This window comes from Python bivittatus, unplaced genomic scaffold (genome assembly GCF_059951505.1).
Source record: "Python bivittatus isolate LINGU-HERP-01145 unplaced genomic scaffold, Pbiv_v1 ctg000030_np1212, whole genome shotgun sequence".
Taxonomy (NCBI): domain Eukaryota; kingdom Metazoa; phylum Chordata; class Lepidosauria; order Squamata; family Pythonidae; genus Python; species Python bivittatus.
The window spans coordinates 1829513-1853573 of NW_028277031.1; the positions used below are offsets into that span (position 1 = coordinate 1829513).

At 48.0% G+C, this 24061-nt stretch overlaps 2 protein-coding genes across 5 annotated transcripts; both read left to right on the top strand.

The window, feature by feature from the left end:
- Positions 1–258: 258 nt before the first annotated feature.
- PGP (phosphoglycolate phosphatase) lies at positions 259–14237 on the top strand. 4 transcript variants are annotated; one of them, XM_088152334.1, is made up of 3 exons: positions 259–970; positions 2490–2843; positions 14090–14237. In XM_088152334.1, the coding sequence occupies exons 1-2, from the start codon at positions 355–357 to the stop codon at positions 2813–2815; spliced, it is 942 nt and encodes a 313-aa protein (XP_088008460.1). In that variant the 5' UTR covers positions 259–354; the 3' UTR covers positions 2816–2843; positions 14090–14237. The 4 variants fall into 4 exon arrangements, with proteins under 4 accessions (XP_088008460.1, XP_088008448.1, XP_088008453.1 ...); XM_088152322.1 differs by lacking the exon at positions 14090–14237 and adding an exon at positions 3414–4549; XM_088152327.1 differs by lacking the exon at positions 14090–14237 and adding an exon at positions 4206–4549.
- On the top strand, positions 14118–24027 carry BRICD5 (BRICHOS domain containing 5). Its single transcript, XM_025171854.2, has 5 exons — positions 14118–14221; positions 20067–20219; positions 21020–21127; positions 22840–22993; positions 23895–24027. The coding sequence occupies exons 2-5, from the start codon at positions 20118–20120 to the stop codon at positions 23987–23989; spliced, it is 459 nt and encodes a 152-aa protein (XP_025027622.1). The 5' UTR covers positions 14118–14221; positions 20067–20117; the 3' UTR covers positions 23990–24027.
- Positions 24028–24061: the final 34 nt, after the last annotated feature.

The following is a 24061-nucleotide window of genomic DNA, read 5'->3' on the forward strand; positions in this document are numbered from 1 at the left end:
GCGAGCAGGCGCGCCCGGGAAGGCCATCAGCCAACGGGAACGCTCGGATGGCTCCTGTCAGCTCACCTGCGGGGGCGGGGCCTCCGCGGCGTCGCGGCCAAAGGGTGGCGAGGGCGGGGCGGCTCCTCTTCGCTCGGCCAACAGACGTGCGTCCCTCCCCCTGCAGCCAATCAGCGGCGCTGGATCCGGTTTCCGGAGGCGCCTGCGAAGCCTTCGGCGCAAACGAGCTGGAGGCGGGGCTGCGCCAATCGCGGCCAGGCGGGGGCGGGCCGCCCCGCCTCCCCGCCAATCAGCGCGGGCCGAGCCCGTGAGGCGCCGAGGCGCGGTGCCCGTCCGTCCATCCGCCCTCCCGCGATGGCGGCGAAGGAGTGCCGGCGGCTGGACGCGGCGCTGGCGCGGCAGGTGCTGGCCGAGGCCGAGGCGGTGCTCTTCGACTGCGACGGCGTGCTGTGGCGGGGCGAGGCGGCGCTGCCCGGCGCGGCGGAGGCGCTCCACCGGCTGGAGGCGCGCGGCGCGAAGCGGCTCTGCTACGTGACCAACAACTCCTCGCGGACGCGCCAGGCCTACACGGAGAAGCTGCGGCGGCTGGGCTTCCCGCCCGCGCAGCCGGGCCAGGTCTTCGGCTCCGCCTACTGCGCCGCGCGCCACCTGAGCCGCGCGCTCCCGCCCGGCGGCGCCGCCTACGTGCTGGGCGGGCCGGCGCTGAGCGCGGAGCTGGAGGCGCTGGGCGTGGCCCACCTGGGCGTCGGCCCCGCCCCGGAGCCCGGCTCCGCCCACTTCGGCGCGCGCGCCGCGCTCGACCCCGCCGTGCGCGCCGTGGTGGTGGGCTTCGACGAGCACTTCAGCTACGGCAAGCTCTGCCTGGCGCTGCGCTACCTGCTGCGCGGCGACCGCGACGGCCGCGGCTGCCTCCTGGTGGGCACCAACCGCGACAACCGCCTCCCGCTCGAGGGCGGCAGCGCCGTGCCCGGTACGTGCCGCGGTGGGCCGGCGGCGGCCGCCCAGCAGCTCCCGCTCGCTCGTCCGCCCGTCCGCCCCCCCCAGCGGGGCCCGGCCCGGCGCGCTACGGCGCCCCTGGCCCGCGCGCGCCGGAAGCGCTGCCCGGCGCTGGCCGCCGGAGCGGAGGGAGCGGCGGAGGGCTCGTCCTCGGCGGGTGGCGCCCTGGGCCCGCCTCGGCTGACTCTCGAAGTCTCAGGGTCGAGCGGGTGACTCGCTCCTGAACCTCTTTCAGTTTCATCCCGGCGGCAGCAGGGAAAGGCATAACAATCCATACGGAGAAATAAGAGTCTTGCATTAATTGCCCTGGGGAATAGAGCTGCTTTCTCGGAATTGTGCTGGCGGAGGCCCCGTTCTCGGGCCCTGGATGAAGGCCATGTGTAGAGTAATCATCATTCCTTTAATTGATTCATATCCTGCTTTTCCATCCAATATGGACGAGGTTCTGGCACTGATGCTCAAATATAAGTAATTAAATACAATTTAGAAAGGTCTTTTGATCTGGTAGGTGGCACATTTAACATCCTGTCTTGCCCCAGTTCCACCATTAGGTAGGTGTAAAGTATTCCATGCATGGCTGGGAAGATGGGAGAGTGGCGGGCACATGGGAAAGTTCGATATGCTGTGCTCGAAACATTGGCAACAGCTAAGGGGAAGCAGGGAAAGAAAGGTGCTGTGAGATTGGTTGATGGGCTGGCACATAGGTCGTTCAGAGCAGGAGGGGAGAGTGGTGAGGTCTTCACCTACTCGCCCCATAAGACCGCTTAGGTTTTGTTTTAGCAGAAACTCAGAACAAACAAAATGTCCTAGGTTCTGCTAGACCACAGTCCGCCCAGAACTTGCCAAATGCAATGTGTTTATTTCGGGTTCAAAACAAACTTCATTTTCCATTTCATGTATACATGCTCTTTTTTTTCCCCCAGAATAATACTCATTACATGACAGAAGTGGTCTTCTGTCCACAGACGCTTATGTTACGATAAATCCCATAGTCCTGAAGCCTGTTTGTGCATCGCTTCGTGGCTTTACGTTGTTCAGTTGATGTTTGGACTGATAATTGGGTCCCATTTTATATATGCATTTCCTTCCGGTGCTGCTCATCACTCCCTGGAATCTGGGATGTGCTGGCTTTGGGTCTGAAGCTGACACGGTCCTTCAGAGCAGGCATGGGTGCGACCCTACCACTTCTGCTGGTGCCTCCATAAAGAAGCGGCACCTTTTCTGGGATTGCGCGGTGGCCATGCAATCCAGCAGAGCAAAAGCTTGAGCGAAGGTGATACCGACAAGTTGATTCAGAGTGGGTTGTCTCAACTTCAGACCGAAGGTGTAGGACATCCCCAGTTGGAACCATATAGCTGGGTTTTTCTTCCATTAAGAGACGGAAAGCCAAGTCTTAAGGCACGTTCCAGGCTTGCGCTAGTTCCTCACTGTTGTATCTGACCCACCTCTTTGCCTCCTGGTTGCTTTATTTATTTATTTTTTTCTTCCTTTAGGGACTGGCTGCCTTGTCAAAGCAGTGGAGACCGCTGCAGAGCGCGAAGCATTCATTGTTGGCAAGCCCAGCCGCTTCATGTTTGAGTGTGTGGCCAGTGAGTTTAAGATTAACCCTGCTCATACAATCATGGTTGGTGACCGCCTGGACACAGACATCCTCATGGGCAACAACTGTGGCCTGACGACCCTCCTCACTCTCACTGGGGTCACTACGCTGGATGAGGTTAAAAGCCACCTAAACAGTGACTGTCCTGAGCGCAAAAGTCTAGTCCCCGATTACTATGTTGATAGCATAGCCGACCTGCTCCCTGCTCTCACAGATTAAGAAAAGGAAATGTTCCAGCTACTAAAAGGTATTTCTTCACCCCATCCCACCCTCAGTCTCTTCAGGCTGGTAGTATTTCCTCAGTTAACCATGGTGCACACAATTGCTGCTTGCAAAAGTAAGGTGATTTTTGTGCGTAACTTTCAAATTGAGTTCTCTGTTTACAAATTCCTCTTAAAAATGCACTTTGAAAGAGAGGGGAAGTGTATGTGTCTGTCAGCTTTCAGATGCTATAAAGCATCAGCTGTGTCTTAAAATGTCTGGTGTTCAGGTATCAGGGTAGAGTCTTGCTCAGCTGAGTTGAAGGGGACTGAGCAGGCTTCTGTTTAAACCTTGCACTATGGTGTTTTGTAATGCAATCTTTAGAAATTCAGGGAATTGAGCAGTTTAAGGGCAGCTGCTCTTGTATCTCAGACTTGATTTTAAGATTGTTTTTTATGATTACGGAGGTCTTAGAGAGCCTGGTTCAGATGCGATTTCAGGGGAGTGGAAATCATTGTGTACCCATTAGTAATGTTCTTGCTCCTACCCACTCGCATTTGCACTGCTCTATATGCAAAACAAGAATTATACCATCATGCTTCGTGTGTTCCTCTAGGATGCTACACAAAGAACTTCTGGTTCTGATGCCTATTTTAAAAGTGAATTATGTATTGAAAATTGATTTTATTGGTCAAGAAGCATGCAACAAAAGACCATTGATCAGAAGTTGGATCGGACTGAATCGTGCTTGAATTCCTTGAGTAATGTCAGGATAGACCACTCAGCTCATTTGTCAGTCACTGATGGTGGGAATTCTTCATGGCAACAGTGAATTTACTAGCATTTTGTTCTTCAGTGAGATTTCTGTGTCATAAATATGTGCAGGGTTTTTTTTCTGAAGCCATTTTGGGGTCAGTGTTGATGAAGCAACTACATCAACGTATTTAGTGCTTCCTGTTGAAATCCTGTGGGTTGATGGTAGGGCACAAGAAAAATCCTTCGCAGATCTTCCTTGGCAGTGACTGAGAACAGGTGTGCAAACCATTTTGCCCTGCCGATCTGCAGTAAACATGATTGCACTTTTCAGGTGCTCAGGTAGTTTTCTTCTTGCAGAATTAGTTGCCAGATTGTCTGTCATCTTTAAAAATTAAGTATGTAGACATAAAGATGTTTTAAAAAATCTTTTGGGAACCAGGGAGAGAGATTTCTTTTTTGTTTCAAATATATTTCAAAGAGTTATCATGCGTGGGCAGCATTTTCATTATTGAGGGGGCTTGAAATTTCTCACATTTTCATACAGCAATAATTGCGTTGTCTATAATGGAAGACACTGTGATTAAACTTACGTTAATCTCTCCATCTCTTTTGAAGTGCTAAAAGGTAGATTTTCTTTTTTTTTTTCTTTTAGGTTTATCAGCTTCTCATTTGTAAGTCTAAAGATTGTTCTCCACTTTTGATTATGTAAACTGTTTCTGTTTGAATCAACTTAAAAAGAATGGATCTCTTTTTGGGGGATTCGTGCTTATGCAGTTCCAGAGAGGTTCAGGAACGTGTCAAATCTATATTAAATGCTTAGATCTTCAGGGCTGTTGCTCAAGCATGCTTGCCACAAAGTGGAACCTGTCGTCTGTTTTCATGGCATCTGCATTTCTTACAAAGCTGCACTGTAAAAATACCAAGCCGACACTGTAAAACTGTTACATAACTTCAGTCCTGTCTTTGAGTCACATTAAACATAACTCTTGCTTCTTTTTTGTGTGTGTGATCTTCTAAGTTTACACTGAAGGAAACTTTTTTTTTAAGAGTATTTTAAACCAGAGACCAAGGCACAAGTACACTGATGTGTAATTTTATTTATTGACAGGTTGGGGAAGGAGAGATCCTGAAGCAAAGACCTGGAAGAGGGGTGGGGTTACAAAGACATGCATATTATCACTTCCATTTGATTAGTTACATCACAGTTACAGTTAATTAACAACAATGCAATCAATGTGATTTGTAAGATTAACATTGATTAGGTTAATGCCAATTGGCGGGGCCCTGGAGGCCTTTTCTACCATAATGCCCTTCTATGGAGCATTCTCCCTTCAGAGATTAGGATGGCCCCAACCCTGCTGACCTTTTGTAAGGCCCTAAAGACTGGTTCTGCGCCTGGCCTGGGGCCCCAAGTGTGTGAGCGGTCCCATCTCCTGGCTGTGTTAGTGACTGTTGATTGTGATGTCTTCCTCAGAGGCTGGCTGTTAATTTTTGTATTTGATGGGATTTTTAAAAAATTTATTTTAAGATCATTCACAGCCCAGGGTCGCTTGTTCAGATGAGTGGCCATGCAAATTGAATTAAATAAATAAGTAATGCTCATACATACTGAAATATTAAATGAGTGGATAAATGAAATCTTACTTTACACATAATAGAGTCTTTAAACAAAAGAGTCTCAGAATTATAACTAAACTATTATTTCAACATAATATCAAAGGAATCTTGATGCTAATAATTCTCAAGCACTTATGGTTAACCGCAGTGGCTAGCTTGCATTCCCTGCATTTTCACTTATCTTGTGAATGTGTCATTTTTTAGTCACACCTGAGAATTCCAGGTGCCTGATTACTTTGGGCTAAATTTGGGCTAAATTTGCAATATTGCTTATTGGAAAATAAATGTAAACTGGGGACTATAGTTAATGCATTCCAAATTTCCCCTACAAATATCCCATCTCTGGAGTTTAAAATATTACTTTAAAGGTCCATATAAATTTAAAATTGAAGTAATTCTATTTCTTGTTGCCTCGATTGATTGTAGACCAAAAAACCCCCTCCTGAAAAATACTTGGTTTACACTTAAAATAAAGCAACCTTGTCAGATATTTCCTGCAAAGAAATCCAGCAAAATTAAAGGGGATGAAAGGATTTTTTTTTTTTTTTAAATTGCTGATACCCTTAGGTTTGCAAATGGGGATGTCAACTAAGAGAAACTCCAAAACAACTATTTTTGGTTGTATCAAAAGCTGCACAAAAGAAAAAATTACATCGCTTTTTGAAGCCTAGACATTTTGCTCGCCTTTCCCACCTTTGTCTACATAAAAATTTTGCAATAAAACACAAGCTCCCTTGCTGTTAGCCTGATGTTACTGATTCTAAGTCTCCACAATCCTGCAGAACTACCTTTGACAAAGAACTGATTCCATCTTAAGTTTCAATCAAATGGAAGGTAGTATTAAAAACTAATTCTAGTTCTGCTGATATGTCACATAGAGCCTTTTAAAATTCTGCAACACACAGCCTAGTCAGCCTTAAAACTGCACAGTATTTCTGTATACGTCTACCTTTGTTTTATCTTTGAATCAGTTACTGTCTGTCCGTTGGCATCCTTTAGTGTACCAATTCAAGGTTGCAACCTCTTTCTGAGTTCAAAGATGTTTGGAAGGACCATGGCGAGGAGGGCCTTTGTATAAATACATCTTATGCACCAGTTGCATCTTTTCCCAAATCAGGGGGCACTGCTCACGGTCGCTCATGCCTCAGTCACCTCCCAACTGGACAATTGCATGGGGCTGCCCTTGAAGAGCATCCGGAAGCCGCAGCTGGTCTAGAGCGCAGCAGCACAGACAATGCGCCCATGTAACGCCACTGTCACGTGAACTGCGCTGGCTCCCAGGAGGCTTCCAGGTGCAATTCAAGGTGCTGGTTGTCATCTTTAAAGCCTTACAGGGCATGGGCCAGGTTACTTGTGGGACCGCCTATCCCCAATGGTTTCTGCCTGTCCTACTAGATCTGGCCAGGGTGGGCATGCTCCAGCTCCCCCCAGTGTAACTCTAACCTGGTGGGGCCTGGAAAGTGTGCCTTCTCTATTATGGTGCCTGCTTTATGGAGCAGCCTCCTCCCAGAGATACAGACGGCCCTGACCCTGTTGGCCTTCAGAAAAGCGATGAAGACCTGGCTTTTCCCCCAGGCACTGGGGTGAGGATGTTCATGGAGGTGGCATAGAGTGGCTGATGGATGATTGTGAGTTTTATCAAGGCCTCAACTTTGTTTATTGTTTTAATTTATCTTCGCCAGCCCCCTTCCTGTAATTGTTTTAAATCACCCAAAGAAAGTAAGCTTTGAGTCAAGTCCGTGATTTGTTGAATCGCAGCCAAAATTATGGTAAACAGCGGGCCTCTGAGTGCAGCAATATGGGCCAGCATGTCAGCATGTCTGTTTCTTCTAGCAACCTCCGACAGATGTTGATGTTCTTTGCACCACACGATAGTATCCTTGGAAGGCAATAACAGCTTGCAATAGTGAACAGTATGAATGAAAGAAGCGTGGGAGATGGAAGTTCCAGATGAAGTTAGGAACTTTCTCTCCCTCTGAAGAACATCAAATGAATTACAAACTCCATGAGTGTATTTTGAGTCAGTAAAAATAGTAAGAACTTAGCCAAATGCCAAGTCACAGACTCTGATGCGTCCAACAAGTTCAGCTGCTGGAGCAGAACATACCTCTGGCAAGGAGAAAGATTCCAAAACCACATGAGAAGAACAAAAGAATATCTGGCACACAATTTTCCAATTTTACCTTGGAGACAAGGCCATCAGAAAAAAAGAATCAAATCCAGATTATCCAAAGGGGTATCAAATGGGTCTGGATCTCAAGACAGAAGTTCAAAACAAAGAGAAATGCAGTCTTGTGGTGATTCATGTGGAGTACCTTCTGTAGAATCAGGCAGAAGAAAAACAGGAGTCAAGGATAGACAACAAATTGAAACAATATTGTTAGTGGCCATCAGAATAACTTTGTGGTGAGCAGACTTCCTGGAAAGAAATACTGTGTGTGTATTTCCCAATAAGCCATAGACAGCATGAGGCACAGCCACTGTAAGAAAATCCCATCACTGTACCTTGTGATTTATCAGTTAATAAAGCAGCAGCTGCAATAGCCCACGAATAGAGTGGAAGACCCCTTGGCCACTGGATCTAGTCCCACCGAATCATAGGCAATAGGTTTAGGCTATGGGCCATTTGGCGGTATCGTTACTCCATTAGCAACACACAAGCTTTCATAACATTAGAACAAAAATGGCTTCTTAAACTCATCTCTTCCCAAAGCAAGGGCAGCAGAAAGCAGCGCTTGCAAGAAGTAAAGCCGGGTCCGCATCGGCATCCCGTTTCAAAGGATCCAGAGCAAGAAGAGGTTTGCTCAAAGCAGAATGTTTAGGGGTGACCAAGGGCAGTATTTAGCATCTTTGGGAAACTTCTTAAGGCTCTTGAGAAGGGTAGAGGGTAAGGCAAGAAAGTTATATGACTTAATTTTAACTTAAATTCCCTTGAGGAAATGAGGTGTCCCAAATGTAACACTTTGGGGAGGCAAAACGGTAATTTTCCTTGAGATGCTTTGTGTCCTGCAGACACCAGAGGGGTAAGTAATCCTAATGAGGCTTCCCAGCATAATTCTTCATAGGAGGCCACCACCAAAAGATCATCAGTGTCTTGTATCAATGTTACCCCTTCAGGAGGGTTTCCTTTAATGCAGTTCTGAACAATGTGGGAGAATCCCCAAATCCATGTGGTGAGCGTGTCTGTGTATAGCAGCTTCCCCAGTAGGGGATGGCAAACAGGCATTGAGAACTTGGATGTAAGGGTACACTAAAAACAGAACCAAGTTAAACGAGTAGCTTCAGTGGGGTAGAAGCAAAACTACATTAGGATTTGGAACAACAGGATGAAGAGGAATTGCATAGCAGTTCTTGGCTCTCAAATCCTGAACAAAACAATATAAGGAGCCTTCCTTCTTTGTCCATCCTTCCAGGCATAGGAGCAGGGAAAATGTTTGCAGGTGACAATGTAGGAATCAATATGTCCTGGGTGAAGTAGGAGATTATTAGAGGTGCTACCCACTCCTCAGCCTCAGGAGAAATGTGGTTTTGTGAAACAGAAGGCATTTTCTCTGAGGAGAGGACCTGTATTTTACTGGAGTTACAGTACTGCTTGCAAGAGACCCACACCCATAAAGAGAAGTCTAGATCAAAGAGATCTTCTATCTTCCACTCCATCAGCCAGGTTTCTTCTGGCACTTCCAAATGAACTCCATCTGAACTCCAATAAATGTTAACATCCAATTTATACAATAGGCCCCTTCCGAAATATTCACTGGAGTATGACCGCTGAGTAAAAAGGCATGCTCAGTAGTCATGGATCCCAGTTGTACTCCATCTGGTTCCAAAAGGAACTGAGAAGGAAGTTGTTCCCCCACTTCCACAGCCCAAATAGATTTATCTGAAGCAGGGAAATTAGGAAAAGAAGTCTGTAAAACAGAAAAGATTGTACTGGTGTCTATCAGCAAAGGAACTTTCTGGCCAGAGACAGATGCACGTACAAAAGGACCAGGCTGGTCCACAGCTACAAAAGTACACTCTTTTTCTAGTGAAATTGGGGCTCCCGTGTCAGGAACTGCGATTGCGAGGTTCTGACATCCCGTTTCCCTAGTAGAAAAGAGCTGGGTTGAATTTTTCCTCCAGGGTCTCGAATGCTGGAGGCTGAGTCAAAACATTATTAATTTGAGTATGTGTTGAGGGAAATGCTTGTAGGTCAGAATGCATCAATGGAGCAAGAGCATTTCACAGTTCCATAACTAGATAAGAACTGGGAAATAATTTTGGAATACTGGTTGGGACACCGGCACCTGGTTAGAACCAAGTTGAACTGGAGCTGGTAGGACACTTGAGGTTATCTCAGGAGCCATCCTTCTCAACTGGGATGATGGCGTGCCTGGCAATTTACCACTTTCATTTGACTGGTTACATTACAATTACAATTACTTAACAAGGATTCCATTTAACAATTATAGTTAGTTTGATAAGATTTAGCTTACTGATTGGGGTAATTCTCATGCATATTAAAACACTTAAATGAGGACTGGATAAATTAGATCATATTTTTCCTGCACAGAAGAATCTTTAATCTGAATAAAAGAATTATAACTAAATTATTATTTTGACATAACCATTTTCCAAAGAACCTTGCTTCCCAGTTCTTAATATTATCAGTTCTCAAACATTTATTGGTAACGCCGGTGATTAACGTTTTCATTTCCCTTGTTACCACCTGGTTATTTTAGCCCCAGCTGAAGATTCCAAGCGGCTGATTGCTTTTGGCTGAATCTGCAATATTACTTTTTGGAAAATATATGTAAATTGGGTTTCTTAGTTAATCCTTTCCAACTTCCCCTACAACATCTTGAATCATACAGTGATAATTCACCCCAAATGTGTAAAATAAAAGCCTGGCATCTTAAAAACTAGCCAGTCTCCATAAGGTTTCATTTACTACTTTTTCTCTCTGAGCGAATATGTGATACATTTCATTCTATCCTGTGAAGCATAATACGCTGTAGACAGGTGTGTATGGCTTCATTTCACCTTTCTAAAATAATTTGCGCATGCTTTCCAATATAGATGTCTAATTTTGTAGAAGACAAGCTTTAATGACAAAGACATGACTTTTCGCAGCAATTTGTCATATCGGTGTGTTTATTGCCGCAGGGTTTAGGGCCACAGCTTGAATCTGCATCTGAATAAAGCAAGACCAGCAGTGTAGTAAGCCAGAGTTTAACCTGTGTTCACCTTCCTCTCCCTGAAATCCTCTGGTTTTTACCCATATTTGCACCACCTTCTGGCCTGAGGAATTAGCAGGCAGGCAGCTGAAGGTGGCAGCGGTCGCCTGTCCCTCTGTCCATGTATTGTCTCACATGGTTCTGTGGGTACATGCGTGCAAGCACACGTGCATGTACACCCATGCACCTATATCAATTAGGATTCATGCATAAGAAACTGCTGTGTTCAGGCCTCAAGCTGGAGTGTTCCAGCTTTCACAAGGGCTTTTTGAATTGCAAAATTTTAGAGTGTTTTTAATTGACGTTATTTGGCTTTTTTTAATGAACAAAAGGGAGGCCACGTCCAGTGTCCATGTGTAGCAACAGTTCAAGCTTCTTTCATGATCTGGATTACGTGGAATAATTATAAAACAAATCTATAAGGCTTTACACTATATCTATGCTGGATACCAGAAGAAAAATTATTTTTAACTTAGAAATTGCCTGTTTCAATGGTAATATATCCATTATCATATTATAAATTGTAAATTTAAATGTGCTGGAAACATGAACAGTAGCAGAACAACTGTACATTTTCCACAGGTCCTCCCCTTTTAATCTCCAACGGACTCTGTTACTTCCTTGTTTGTTCTGCTTAGTTTGCATGTGACATCAGGCGAAAACAAAGAGTGACGTGACGAATGGAGCTAAACAGAATGGAGGGGTGAGGTCAGGTTCTCCAACTCTATGCGTTGGTGTGATGAGCATAATATCTCAAGGGTCTTGGGGAGGACCAGAATGCCCATAGATGTTGCAGAGGTGGTCAAGCTCAACAAATAAAGGGGGGGGGGGATTAACTTCCCCAAGAAATCTGTAGCTCTCCACTATGAAGTGATTTCCCCACTATTCAGTGGCAGAGCTGTTTTTCTAAAGGGATTCCCTATGCTGGCTGGGGAATTCTGGGAGTTGAAGTCCACACATCTTCAAGTTGCCAAGGCTGAGAAACACTATTGTACTGCTTCGTTAGATATCATCAGCTTGATGTCCTGATTTGCTCATAACTAGAGAGACTGTTCAGCTCAGCTTTTCAACCACAACAGAGCAAAACTGGAGGGTTATTGGCCTGAGGGAACTGTTTTAACCTTGAGCTGTGATGTGCAAAAATGTGCTTGTCTGAAGGTGGAGAATGAGCAGGCTTGGTACAAAAGCATTCCTCCTCTCCGCCCCACCTCTTTTTATCAGGGGGTCTCAAGAAGAAGGAGGAAAGCTGGTGTGATCTTTTGCCAGGTATAATCGCTTGGTAACAGAAGACGGCAGGTGTTCCTCGGGAGGGTGGAAAATGATGACAAGCCCGTGTGGCCCAGATCTTGCGACAAGCTTGCACTAGAATCTCTCAGGTCCTCTAGCAGATCACCAAGGAACATGGAGAGTGGAACAGGTCCTGCTCAGGGTCCACTTGGTGTGCACGCAGGAGTCCGAATGGATAGCTTTCTCCACGATGGGGACATGGCGAGCTTTGGGTTTGCATCACCCTGTTTTCAAGTCCAGTCCAGAAGCAGCTGGAGCTGACCTATGGCCAATTTGAAAAACCTTAGTAGAGTCAGCGCAGACGGCAAAGCTTTGAGCTAGATTGGGAATTCAAAATCAGCTTGGAACAAGGCAAGCCACTTCCATATTACTGCCAAGACAGCTACATTTTGTGGCATGGACATACCAGGAATCAAGGAGCCTTTGTACATTTGCAAAAGAAATTTGCTCAAAGACTCAGCTGTTTTCTGTTCCCCAAATCAGTCAATGTACAGCCTTTCCCCCAAGAGTCTTGCAATCTTGAAGGAGGTAAAAGAAGGGGGAAAACAGGAAGAGATATGGGGAAACATGTTTTTGTGACATATTGACTGCGTTCACACAACTTTCTCAACTTGAATTAATGAATTAACCCAATATCTGGGTTTTCACAATACACTAAACCATAAGCTAATCAAATGGGGCAGCTTCATCCCACATGCAAGCCATTTGAAACAAATCATTAAACGAATAAGCTTAGCACCTCATACAAATGGGCCCTACCAAAAAAAAAAAAAAAAAGTTCTGGGAGAAAACTATTTACTTTTAAATAATTATATGATGGGTCCTTGTCCCTGACATTCCAGAACCATGCACATCCTTTTCTTATGCATTGAAAAGCAAGCGAGTAAAGATGTTGGGAGCAAAGAGCGTCTCTCCAGGTGCAGTTGCAGATGAAACTGTAGATGCAGAGAAGGCTCTGGAGCTGTGGGCAAGCAGAGTGTTCACTCCCCCCAACCTTTGCTATCTGGGCCTGGGGAGGCAGACAGCTGCTCTTCCCCATTCAGGTTCCCTTCCTACAAGAAAGGACTGCGGAGGCCTGGAACATCTGCCAGCACGCAAGGTCCTTGACACAAAGCCCTCGATTGTGCTCCCATGAATGGCTTGGCTGTCTCTCTGGGCAGGGCAGGGAAAGCATCACTGGGGCCCGGCCAGCATCTCTCTGCAGCCCCCCCTCCCTCCCACCCATTAGGTAGTCTGGTTTCACCTCCACATGCCTCTGCCCAGGCTGAGAATCCAAGGGCACCGTTCACCTGGCCCTTGTGGGCACATTCTTGAGTTTCTAGCTGGGAGCTCTGGAGATGCAGAGCCTCGACTCAGTCAGAGGAGAGGGAGAGGAGCAAGCAAGGGTGGCATCAAGAATGGAGGAGCAGGCTGTGGCCCACCCCGCCCTGTCTCCAGTAAGTAGCCTTCCCGCCCCACCACGCTTGCCCCAGGGAGGGCTATGGCCCTGACTCCCTGTCAGCGCACAGGAGTCCCGTCTTAACGGGGCTGGGTGCTTTTACGCACCAAAATGGTTTGGACCTGCTGGAAGCCATGGGCTCTATAGAGGGGCTGGCTACATGTTGCTCTGGGGGAGGGGAGGGATGCTCCTTAAGCGATGGCTCCTCCATCACTCCTGTGTCCAGCACCATTCAGTAGGACTCCTGGTTGAGAACTCAGGAACCTGCTCAAATCTCCTTTCCCCACGTAGAGAACCATCTTGGAGGCATCTGACACAAAGTCCCGTAAGGAATTAATCTACTCTGGTCTTCCGCAACCAGATGTCTTGGTCTGGCTGGTCCATCACATCTGGAAGGGACCCAGTTGGAGAAGCTGAAGGTAGGGCTTTGTGTATAGATACCATAGGATGAGGGCCCTATTCTGAAAGGCAAGCCCCATATTAATCCTTTTTTGGAAAAGATCACCCAGGTAATTAAGTTTCGTCTTTGTTGTAAGTATTACACATCCTTTGTGTGTGTGTGTGTGTGTATGTGTATGTATGTATGTATATATATACATATATATATATGATGACCAAAATAAGCCAGTCAGATGCTTCGCTTTCTAGGGATACGGGAAGAAGAGCGTACACTTTATAGATTAGCTATATGCTATGGCCAAAACAGCTGGGACAAATTTCTGTAATTTTTGGAAATATCCATAGCTTTTGGAAACTCACTCATTAAGCAGTGGAACTAAAGATTACCTTAAATTATGTTACATAATTCTGACAACACAAGCTTTTCACATCGCTCATAACTACATGCACAACATCTGCAGTACTTAATCAGCTTTGCCCCCCTCCCAAAAGAACGCTGCTTCACATGATGGTTATCGATGAAGCCGACAGTGGAATCCAGGTGCTTTTGAGGAACGGGTTTCCCTTTTCTCCATTTAGGAAAGGGCCCCTCCAGCAGAATCCCAAAGCCCCTCCCGGATATTCGGGGCCATCCTCTCTATTACCTTGACCTGTGGAGTCCTCTGCCTGACTGTGGCAGCAGCTGTCAGCTTCACCCGGGCTTCGCCCAAGGTAAGACGTTGCCTTACGCCGGAAGGTGGTGATCTACCCTTCTCAATTTTTTGCAGGGGTAGCTGAAAACTTTCCAGCCATCTGAACAAGATAAGGCTGCAACCCTACAAAGACTGAGCTCACCATATTCAGTTTGAATAATGGAGAATGGATAAGATTGTTTCTGTTGTTTAAAAACCTAGCTGGGAGGAAAAGAAGAAGAAAAACGTTCTTCTTCCATTATCTCCCACTGATAATTTTCCACATTCCTAAATCATATCAAACCTATTTTTTCTACCAGATTGTACTGATAATACTAGAGATACATCTACATCCCTAGGAAAAGATGATAGGATCCTAGAGTTGGAAGGGGCCTTTGAGGCCATCCAGTCCAACCCTCTGCTCAGGGCAGGAATCCAAATTCAGATGTCCCAGACCAAGGGCAGCCCCCCTCCCACACAGGAGAGCTCATGACCTCTCTTGATAGTGGGTTGCTCTGCCAAACTGCTCTTAATCAGCTTTGATCATCTAATGCGATTAAAATCTATGACATTTAATGTCTTATTTCCACTGAAATTTATGAGGTCTTATTGTAAAAACTGGGGGGGAAGGGGGAGGCATGTATTTGTGTGCAGAAGAAAGACAACAACGGGGGGGGGGGCAGTGGAATGCATCAGATTCTGCTCCCAAAAGTGCTTTGGACCATGCAGGAGTGTCTACGTGAATGTCACATGGGTCTGCAAGTCATGAAAGCAGCTGCCTCTTTTTCCAGCTACCTGATCCCAAGAGAAGAAACAACTGCTTTAAAGATTTGCAGGCAATCTGTCTGAAATTCTATGGTCCCCATGGTCCAGAGCACCTTTTTAGAATCCAATTGGAAAGACTGAGCAGTCCTACAAAAGAGAAAGAACCAAACTGAACCACCATGAAATGCTCAGGAACTGATTCTGAACAGGGATTCTTATTCCTTGTCAAACAACAGAGAAGTGCTGTTTTTAAGTCCCCCAGCTGCCTGGGTGAGAAAGGGCACATGAGAGTGGTATGTTCTTGGGTGAGGAGGGAAGGGGGGCCAGCTGGCGATCTAGGCTAGGAGGTACCAAAGTGTGGCAGGAGCATCCCGGAGGACAGAGCCAACTGGCTGGTGGAGGGTGGTATGATTGGGCTTTTGGCTTGGGAAAAACAGGGCTCAGTCGGGGGGAAGCTGGGGTGATTGGGGAGAACTGGGCAGGCAACGACATTACAGTGGTGGGAGGGAGATGTGTTAGGAGACGGGGCATGCTGCTTGTGGGGAAGGCAACCCCAGAGTTTAGCAGCGATGCCACTTTCCAGCCCCCTGTGCTCTGCCCGGTGCCTGATCATTGATGCTCCCATGCCCCTGATTTCTCTCTGTTGCCACGAATGCATGGTCACTGGAACAAAGCTTTCCTCATCGTGGATGAGAGGGGCAATCTTGCATGCATTACCGAACCCTGCCTGGGTACGGGTTGCGGGGAATCTCCTCTCAGGGATCTGCCTAGCCGGGGTTCATGGGTGGCACCAGCTGCGACTCCTGGCAGAGGCAAGGGGCACAGCTATTGTTACTCGAGACCCCTCAGGGCTTTCCAGGGCCGCTGCTCTGCAGATGGCTGATTGTGAGACTGTTTGTGGTGTTGGGCTGAGGGGATTGTGGTGGGTGTACCAGCCTCCCCCTGCATGGCAGCCTCCCCCGAGCTGCCTGAGCCCACGGCTGGGTTTGCAGCGGAGTTCCCCAGGCTGAGGGTACTGGCAGACTTCAACCATCCTTCCTTGGGTCAGGCTCAGAGGCGGCTGAGTTGTCCGTGGCTGCCATCTGTGGGGGTCACGTGCCAGGTCTGGCATTTATCTCAGGTGCCATCAGTCCCTGATCACAGGCAGAGCACTTCCTGTTGGCCTTGGGGTTCTCTTGGCTGCACCCTCCTGCAGGGAGGTGGGACCCATTTGGGCACCTGATGGACTCTACTGGGTTTCAGGAGGAACTTGGGTTGTTCCTGGCCCGCAGTTGGCTGATGCCTCGGTCGCCGCTTGGAATGAGAGGGCGACAACTGTCTGATCAAACTGTGCCTGTGGGGCTGGATGTTGGAGAGCTTCCAGAGGAAGTGAATGAGACAGCAGAAGAGATGTCTAGAGCACTGTTGCAGTAAAGCAAATATTGACCCCAGTTGAGCATGGTAAGAGCCTTGTGGTGATAAGGGTGGGAAAAATTAGCTATTTTTCTGCCCATATCACATCTGGAAAGAGTTGATCAGTAGTTCTGTTTAATATGACTTGGTTCCTTCTGAGTAAGGAGGGACCAGGGAAATATTTGCAGGACTCCTGTGAGGACTATTCCTGGCATCTGGATAAAGTTGCTCAGATTCACTCAGAGTTGGACTCTGTGCAGATCCTATGGAGATACCTGAGGCCTGATCTAGTGTGGTTATCTGGGAGGAGTTTGAGCCTGTTGGCCCTGATGAAGCAGACAAGGCTTGCAGCTGTGAGTTCAGTCATCTGTGTTTTAAATCGATGATGCTCCTGGTTGGTCAAGGCTTCCTGGTTATGACTTGTGGTTGGGTCCATGTGGTGGTTAATGCTTCCTTGAAGGAGGGGATGGTTCCACCTGCTCTGAAAAAAAGTGACTTAAGGAGCCATTGCTGGACACCACAGAACTGGACAATTTTCATCTGGTCTCCAACCTTCTTGTTCTACGGAGTGTTGTTGAGAAGGGTGGTTGGCTTAAGCTCCAGAGGCCCCTGAAAGAAACGGATTATCTGCATCTTTTTCACTCAGGTTCAGATCTGTTTATAGCACTGATATGGCATTGATTGCACTCAATTAAATTTAATGGGACATGGATGGAAGTAGCACCTCTATCCTGGCCACCTTGATTTCTCAATGGCTTTTGATGGCTTCTGGATCGGCTTAGGGGATTGGGAATGGAAGTGGGAAGAAGTGTTATGGTCTTGCCAGTGAATCCAACAGGTACTCTGCCTCCCCTATGGCATATTTAACGAAACTCGAAGTACCTAAACACCGGACGGCCTTTACCCTGGCACCCCTCAGCTGTCCTCGAAGGCCAATTCAGGAAGATCCCTTACCCGGAGAGACAATGCCCTGTGACTCTGGGCACATGGAAACCACAGAGCATGTGCTTCTCCAGGGCCTGTATTGCAGTGACGTTCGTACTAGCCTCATCTCACCATCCCTGCATAAATCCCCAGGGCACAGGACAATTCTACACCTCCCTGCTGCTTTCAGACACCAACCCTGCTACAACATATAAGGTTACCAAGTTCTGCGCAGCAGCAATTAAAATTTGTTGGATGATGACCTGTGCCATAAGCTAGTCTTAATGAGCATCTAGTTCACCATGCTAGAGTGCTCCGCAGTTTGATAGAGATAGTCTCCCACATACTGACCATTATATTCCACCACCCCCCCCATCTAATGCTCCTACCCTCATTTTAGAGTCTTTTAGACTTTGGTTTTTTAAATATACTTTCTATTTTAATATATCTTCTAGCTTTTCATGATTCTTTTTTTTAGGCTCTGCTGCTTTTGAATTGAATGTAGCCCACCCTCCTTATGCTGGTCTATGACCGTAATAAAGATTGATTTGACAGTGTTATGGTCAAGGTCCATAGGCCAGTTCCAGTTGGAGTGTGTTGAGGGGGAGAGGTCTAGCTCTTAGACCCCCACTCTTCAGGGTGCTTTTGGGCTCTACTCTCTCCCTGCCCCTATTTAACACCTACATGAAGCTGCTGGGTGAGGTCATCTGCTAATATGGGGTGAGGAATAATCAGTGTGTTGATGATACCAATTCTGCATCCCTGCTGTGGGTCAACCAAGTGATGCCGTCAGGTTCTTTCCAGTGTCTGGAGGCTGTGGGGGCCTGAATGGGGAAGAACAGGCTTTAGCTGAACCTTGACAAGACTGATAGGAGGAAAGCTGTGTTCATCTACAGGGGCAAAACATCAGGAAGAGTCTGGTAGCCCCTTTTCTGACTAACCCATTTTATTAAAAGGTATAAGCTCTCATAAGGTGCAGCTCACATCATCAGACACACAAAGTGGCTTGACTGATCAGGGTTTAAATCAGTCTCTACGTCTGATGAAATGAGCTACGTCTCACAGGGCTTCTGCCCTTTAATAAAATGTGTTGGGAAAAGGGGCTATCAGACGCCTGGTTTTTCTAACAAGACAAAGTGGCTGTGGGTTTTGAGGTCTCCCAGATCTGGAGACTTCTCATCTTTAACCCTGAAAGGGGCTGTATTCCCCCAAACAGAGTTAATGCACAATTTGGGAGTCCTCTTGGACTCACAGCTCTTGCTGTAGGAGCAAGTGGCAGTTGTGAACAGGAGGCTGTTGCACAAGTTCATCTTGTGCAGCAGTTGCCCCCTTTTCTGGATTGGGAGGCTCTACTCACAGTCACTCACCTTAGCCACCTCTCATTAGTCACCTCTCATTTTGGGGTTGTCCTTGAAGAACATTTGGAAGCTGCAACTGGTCCAGAATTGTTTTGGATGTATTGTGATATATTCACATACTACTATGCTGGCTCCTAGTGAGCTTCTGGGTGCAATTCAAGATGCTGGTTGTCATTTATAGAGGTTATCTGCCTGCCTGCCTCTGGTTGTCCCTGACCACGTCCCTGACCCACTAGACCCAACCCGGTGAATGTTCCAGGTCCCTTCTACTAAGCAGTGACATCCTGTGGGACCAGGAGACATGCCTTCTCGGCAGTGGTGCCTGCCCTACCCGGAGATTTGGAGGGTCCCAACCCTTTTGGCCTCCCTTAAAGTCATACAACCTGGTGTTTCCCTCAAGGGTTGGGTCCAGAGAGTTTCATGGTTAGCTGCTTGTTGTCTGTCTGTTACCAATCAGTACGATGGAAGAGGTTTATTTGGGTCATTGTATATTGACTGTTGTACTTGTTTTTAATTCTTTTGGACTATTGTTGCTTTTGTTTCATTTACTGCCCAGAGTCACTGGAGGGGGTTAGATGGCCATATAAATTAAGTGCAATTTGAATCAAAAACACGGGAGTGGGAGGAACGTGGGCAGCCTCCTTAGAAGAATCCATCTTTGCACAATCAGTGCCTTCAATCTTGGCTCCAAAAAAAAAAAAAACCCTCCATGGATCAAGCAACTCCATTGGCTTTACAAAAATGAAACAAGGAAGAAAAGTCTATTGCAGTGCAGAGAGAATAATTTTAGAAGAAGCTGGTGAGCAACAGAAGTCCTGGACACAATTTCTCAATACAATCAAAATCAGTGAGCTATTTCCACATTGACTCAAATGAAAAAATTGCACCACTTTTTAAAAATTTGAGCAATGGATGATTGAAACTCTGGTGGAAGTACTGATCAGCTATAAAAACAATATAAATCCAGGATAATTAAGAAAGCATCTCAAAGTCATAGATTCCTGGATTGGCTTTATTTCCGTCAGACTCTTTGCTTCCTTTAAGGAAGTAAAGAGAACAATGTTCCATTGTTCCACCAAGCTAGTGAGTTCTGGTCCCACCTTAGGTGCAAAGCCAGCTGGATGACCACAGGCTGGTCCTTCTCTTTCAGCCCTAGGAAGGAGGCAACACTGACTCAACGGCACCAAAAAAATGACATTAATATTTACTAAGGGTCAAGCACAACCAACTGAAGCAAGTTGGCTTCTGTCCCTAAGGCTCAGTGGTCACCTTGGGCCAGGTTCAGATTCCTTGGGGAGAACCAAGCAGGCAAACCAGGCTAAAGACAGATGTGCCACATTGTCACAAAAGGACCTGGGAAGGGGCAGGGACAGGCGATGTCCAAAGAAGCGAGGCTGGCACTAGTGGCTAGCAAGATGCAACCTGCTGAGGTGGGTGTCCTTGTAGCCTCTTTTGCAGGTAATCCGACTGAATGTCCAGAGTCGCCCGGGATCCTCGATGAACCAGTCGGTGGTTGTCAGCAAGGCCAAGAACACCATCGTCTATTATGTCACGTCTTCCAGTAACCGAACAACAGCCGTCCTGTTTGACTGCAAGAATGTGAGCACACGGACCCTCCGGGTTGCCTTTCCTAATTGAAGGGGAGAATGTGTGTAAAGCACGCTTTTGGAGGTGGGAAGAGGGTGCAGGCGATGATTTGCCAGAAAAGACACTTCTGCTACGCAACCATGGGGCTGCCCTGGCCAAGCCACGTTTGTGCAGCTGGCATGAGAGGGAAATGATTGTGTCTACCGCACAGGGATGTGGGGAAGGCGGAAGAGGCAAGGTCTGTGAACAGCTGGGTCTTCAGTGCTGCAGCCATTTTTAGGAATGGATGATGAGACGTGAAGGGTGATGCTCCATTCTGCCAGAAACACCATGCACACGGGTTCGATTCTGTGCTGGCAGCCAGCTTTAGGTCAGCAGGGCAGCAGTCAACTGCCCCTTGATGACCCGGGGCTGCTGCTAGCCCCCTGCTCAGAAGGCAAACAACAGGTCTTACTGCTCATCGGACCCCCACCCCGCGGGAGGAGCGAGCGCTGGGTGATCCAGGGTTAGGACTCTGCTCTGGCAGACATACCCTGACCCACCCAGAACCTGGGGGAATCCCGAAAGCCTTTTCCCGCTCTTCTTCCTTCAGCTCGTCTGAAGGGCGGAGATGCGGAGTCGTCTGGCTTCCACTCAGGCTGCCTGTAAGGTCTCATTCTCGCTGTTTCTCTCCTGGGGCAAGCAAACCACAGCAGGCACAGGTGGGCCTTTGGCATGACAGGAAAGGGAGCCACCGAGGTTAGACTGATGTTGGGGTAATCCAACTGGGTGACTTTAATGGATCTCCTGCTTTGCCTGGGTCCTCTGCGCAGGGTTACGTCTGCTATAAGCTGCCAGGGCAGAGCAACTGTTACCTGAAGAGGATGGACGCCAGGGATCACAGCGCTGCCCAGGCATCCTTCAACCTGTCAGAGCACAAGGTGAGTGCCTGCAAGAGCCTGGGAAGAATCCAGCCTCTCTCTCTCAATCTCTGGGGTGGGGACTGCTCTCTTGGTACAAGGCAGCCTTTCCTGCCAGGCAGCTTTGGGAACAGGGGAGATACTCTCCAAATTTCCAGCTAGCATCTGTGGGGCAGCAAATAGAGGAAGGCTGGTATAGCTGAAGGGCATAAGGGAACCAAATCAGTTTTCCTCTCCAAAAGTTAATTCATCACTCCGTAGATCAGTTATGACTCGCCTCAACTGCTGAACCAATTCTAGGCAGTGTGCAAAAACAAACCATTGAATCAGGTTAACGTAGCCACAGTATGCTGATGGAAAGAGATTTCCCAATAACCATCAAAGCAAAATGGCCCTCCATGCATAGGAGCAGTATATCTCTGAATATCAGAGCCTTGTTCCTAGGAACAAGACAGGAGGCCCATCAGGACTTATTTAGCAACCTACTGTTGGAAACCTGACTAGCTGGTGGCTTCACTTCCATCATTCTCTTCCCTGATCTTGTGAGGCACGCTTAACACTCTCAAGTGCTTGTCATCACCTCTGTTTAAAGCAAATTTTTCAAGAGGTGATTGAAATCCACAGAGACCATTGGAAGCAGCCATTGTTCCCTATAGCTCTCAGGCTGGCACTGGTTGCCCGGCATCTCGGGCCAGCCGAGCCTCAAGACAGGCTTGGCTAGAGGCCCCAAGGATGAAACCTAAGAGACTTACGATCCAAGAGACTCACACCCGCTTGGCCCTCATCGTGCAATTGTGCACTTCAGCATACGACCCCCATTCGCAGCTTTACTGGCCTTCTGGTGGGGAGACACACCTCTGCCTCCACGCAAAACTTTCTGCAGGGCCTCCAGAGGTCAGCAAACATCCAAATAGCAGAAGCGCAATTTCTTGCCACTTTTCCAAGCAGAAGCCAAAGTCTCGGCCTTGGACTGCCAGTGGGCTTAACCCACCTTTAAAGCCCCCTCTGCAACCAAAAACTGTGTGACAATCCCAACCCCACGCCCACCCCATTGTTGATGTCGGGTGGCTCCCGCCCTGCCCTCAGCCATTCCTGAGCCGGGATATGATTAATTATCCCCTAAACCAGCGATGGAAGAACAACAGTCAAAATCCTGGGGGCTGGCAAACTCACCGCTTCAGGCAGTTCGGTTCAGGTGAGCGAACAAAGCTGCTTTGTCAGAAGGGCTGCTGCTGCAGAAGTCGGAACGATTTGCTAACAGCTCACCAGTCATGTTAAGGGCAGAGGTCTGATTTCGGGAAGACAGAGGGCCCTGTTTGCTGCAAATGCCAGAAGAAAGCTGGGTGGGCTCAAGTTTCTGCTCTGCCCATTCAGGAATGGCGTTCCTCACCAACACGGCTAAGACGCCTCCAGAAGTAGGGAGGACAGGGAACGCGGGGCAGTTGCTCATGCAACCCACGCAGCCCCAGCCAGGGGGTTAGAGGAACAGCAACGACGTCTCTAAGATCTACTTCTGCCTGGGCAGCCCTCCCAGGGCTGCTTTGGCCCTTATTCACTTCTTCTCCAGGGGAAGGGGCATGGAAAGGGTGCAGGGCAGGCTTCTTCAAGGACCCCAGACAGGTGGAGGGCTCAGACAGATGGCGCAAGCGGCCTGGGTGGAGTGCCTGAGGGCTGCAAGGGGCTGAGTGGGCAGTCTGGGCCCCTCACCCGTCTTTCCTTCCTTTCTTCGCCAGGAGGGTCCGCCAGTGCTACCCAGTGATAGTACCCAATACTACCGAGAGTTCCTGGGGGTTGTGCCAGGGAGCCTGGTGCGGCCAGCGGAAGCAGGAGAGGCTGCCAGGGCTCTGTGTGAGGAGGCTCCTATCCGCTGGGTTAAGAAGAAAGATGGTAAGTCGATGGGTCCAGCCATGCCAAAACCCCCAGGTGGTCTTTGCTCCCCTGGGCTGCGAGCGAAGGCCCTCTTGAGTCCAAACCGGAACTCCCACATTCCCAATCAGCAGCGCTGCTGCTGGCATTTGTTTGGAGCTGCTGAGAGCAGCGAGGGTGGGTTTCATCTCTCCTCATTCCCTCTCCCGGCCTCCATCACTGGCGCAGGCGGTGCAGTTGGGGCAAAGGCAAAAGGTTGGGATGCTGCCAAGTTTATTTAACTGATCTAAGGAAAACAAGGTGCAGGAGAGCCTGCTTGGCCTAGTGGTTAAGGCACCAGGCTAGAGATCAGGAAACCAGGAGTCCTGGCCCTGCCTTGGGTACGAAGCCGGCTGGGGGACCTTGGGCCAGTCCCTCTCTCTCAGCCCTAGGAAGGAGGCGGCCAGGGCCAACCACTCCAGAAAACGTTGCCGAGAAAACCGCAGGGACTCGAAGGCACAGAAAAAAAAGCCCAAGGCACAAACCACCTTATATTGTGAGAACACTGCAGATGTCAGTGGGTGGAAGAAATGGGTAGAATCCAGTCCAGAACCACTTCCTGCATTCTGAATCGGCCGTGTGAATCTCACAGGAGTCAACGTTATTTAGTTGAATGGGATACCTCTCCCTCTGAAGGATGAAGAGTTAGCCAAGGAGGTTTTGCACGCTGGAGCACTAGATGTCTATAGCAGTAACCTTGGGATCTAGGGGCTTTTAAAATCAAAACATGAAGTGATCCAATACAGGTTTTTCCTCTAGATCCTGCAGATGAGCAACCCCCAATGCAGCTTATCCCTGCCAATATTCTAAAATCTATATGCTTATCCAAAGGACCCTGTTGCCACCCCAAATCCACCTCCACACACACTTCTGCTCCTCACAGATCCTCCAAAGCAGCGGCTCATCTACCTGTGCATTGACATCTGCTTCCCAAGCAACATCTGCGTCTCCATTTGTTTCTACTACCTTCCTGAGTGAACGGCCAAAGAGTGCAACTTCCCTGGCTCGGCTGGGGTGTGCTTGAACCAAAGAAGAACCTGAAGTCACCCA

What these genes read in the sequence shown, in the direction of transcription:
- PGP (XM_088152334.1), top strand. Translation starts at nt 355, where the DNA reads ATGGCGGCGAAGGAGTGCCGGCGGCTGGACGCGGCGCTGGCGCGGCAG. An exon ending in GGGCGGCAGCGCCGTGCCCG is followed by an intron (nt 971 to 2,489) that starts GTACGTGCCGCG and finishes TTCTTCCTTTAG; the next exon opens with GGACTGGCTGCCTTGTCAAA.
- BRICD5 (XM_025171854.2), top strand. Translation starts at nt 20,118, where the DNA reads ATGAACCAGTCGGTGGTTGTCAGCAAGGCCAAGAACACCATCGTCTAT. An exon ending in TCCTGTTTGACTGCAAGAAT is followed by an intron (nt 20,220 to 21,019) that starts GTGAGCACACGG and finishes TCCTCTGCGCAG; the next exon opens with GGTTACGTCTGCTATAAGCT. An exon ending in CTGGGTTAAGAAGAAAGATG is followed by an intron (nt 22,994 to 23,894) that starts GTAAGTCGATGG and finishes TGCTCCTCACAG; the next exon opens with ATCCTCCAAAGCAGCGGCTC.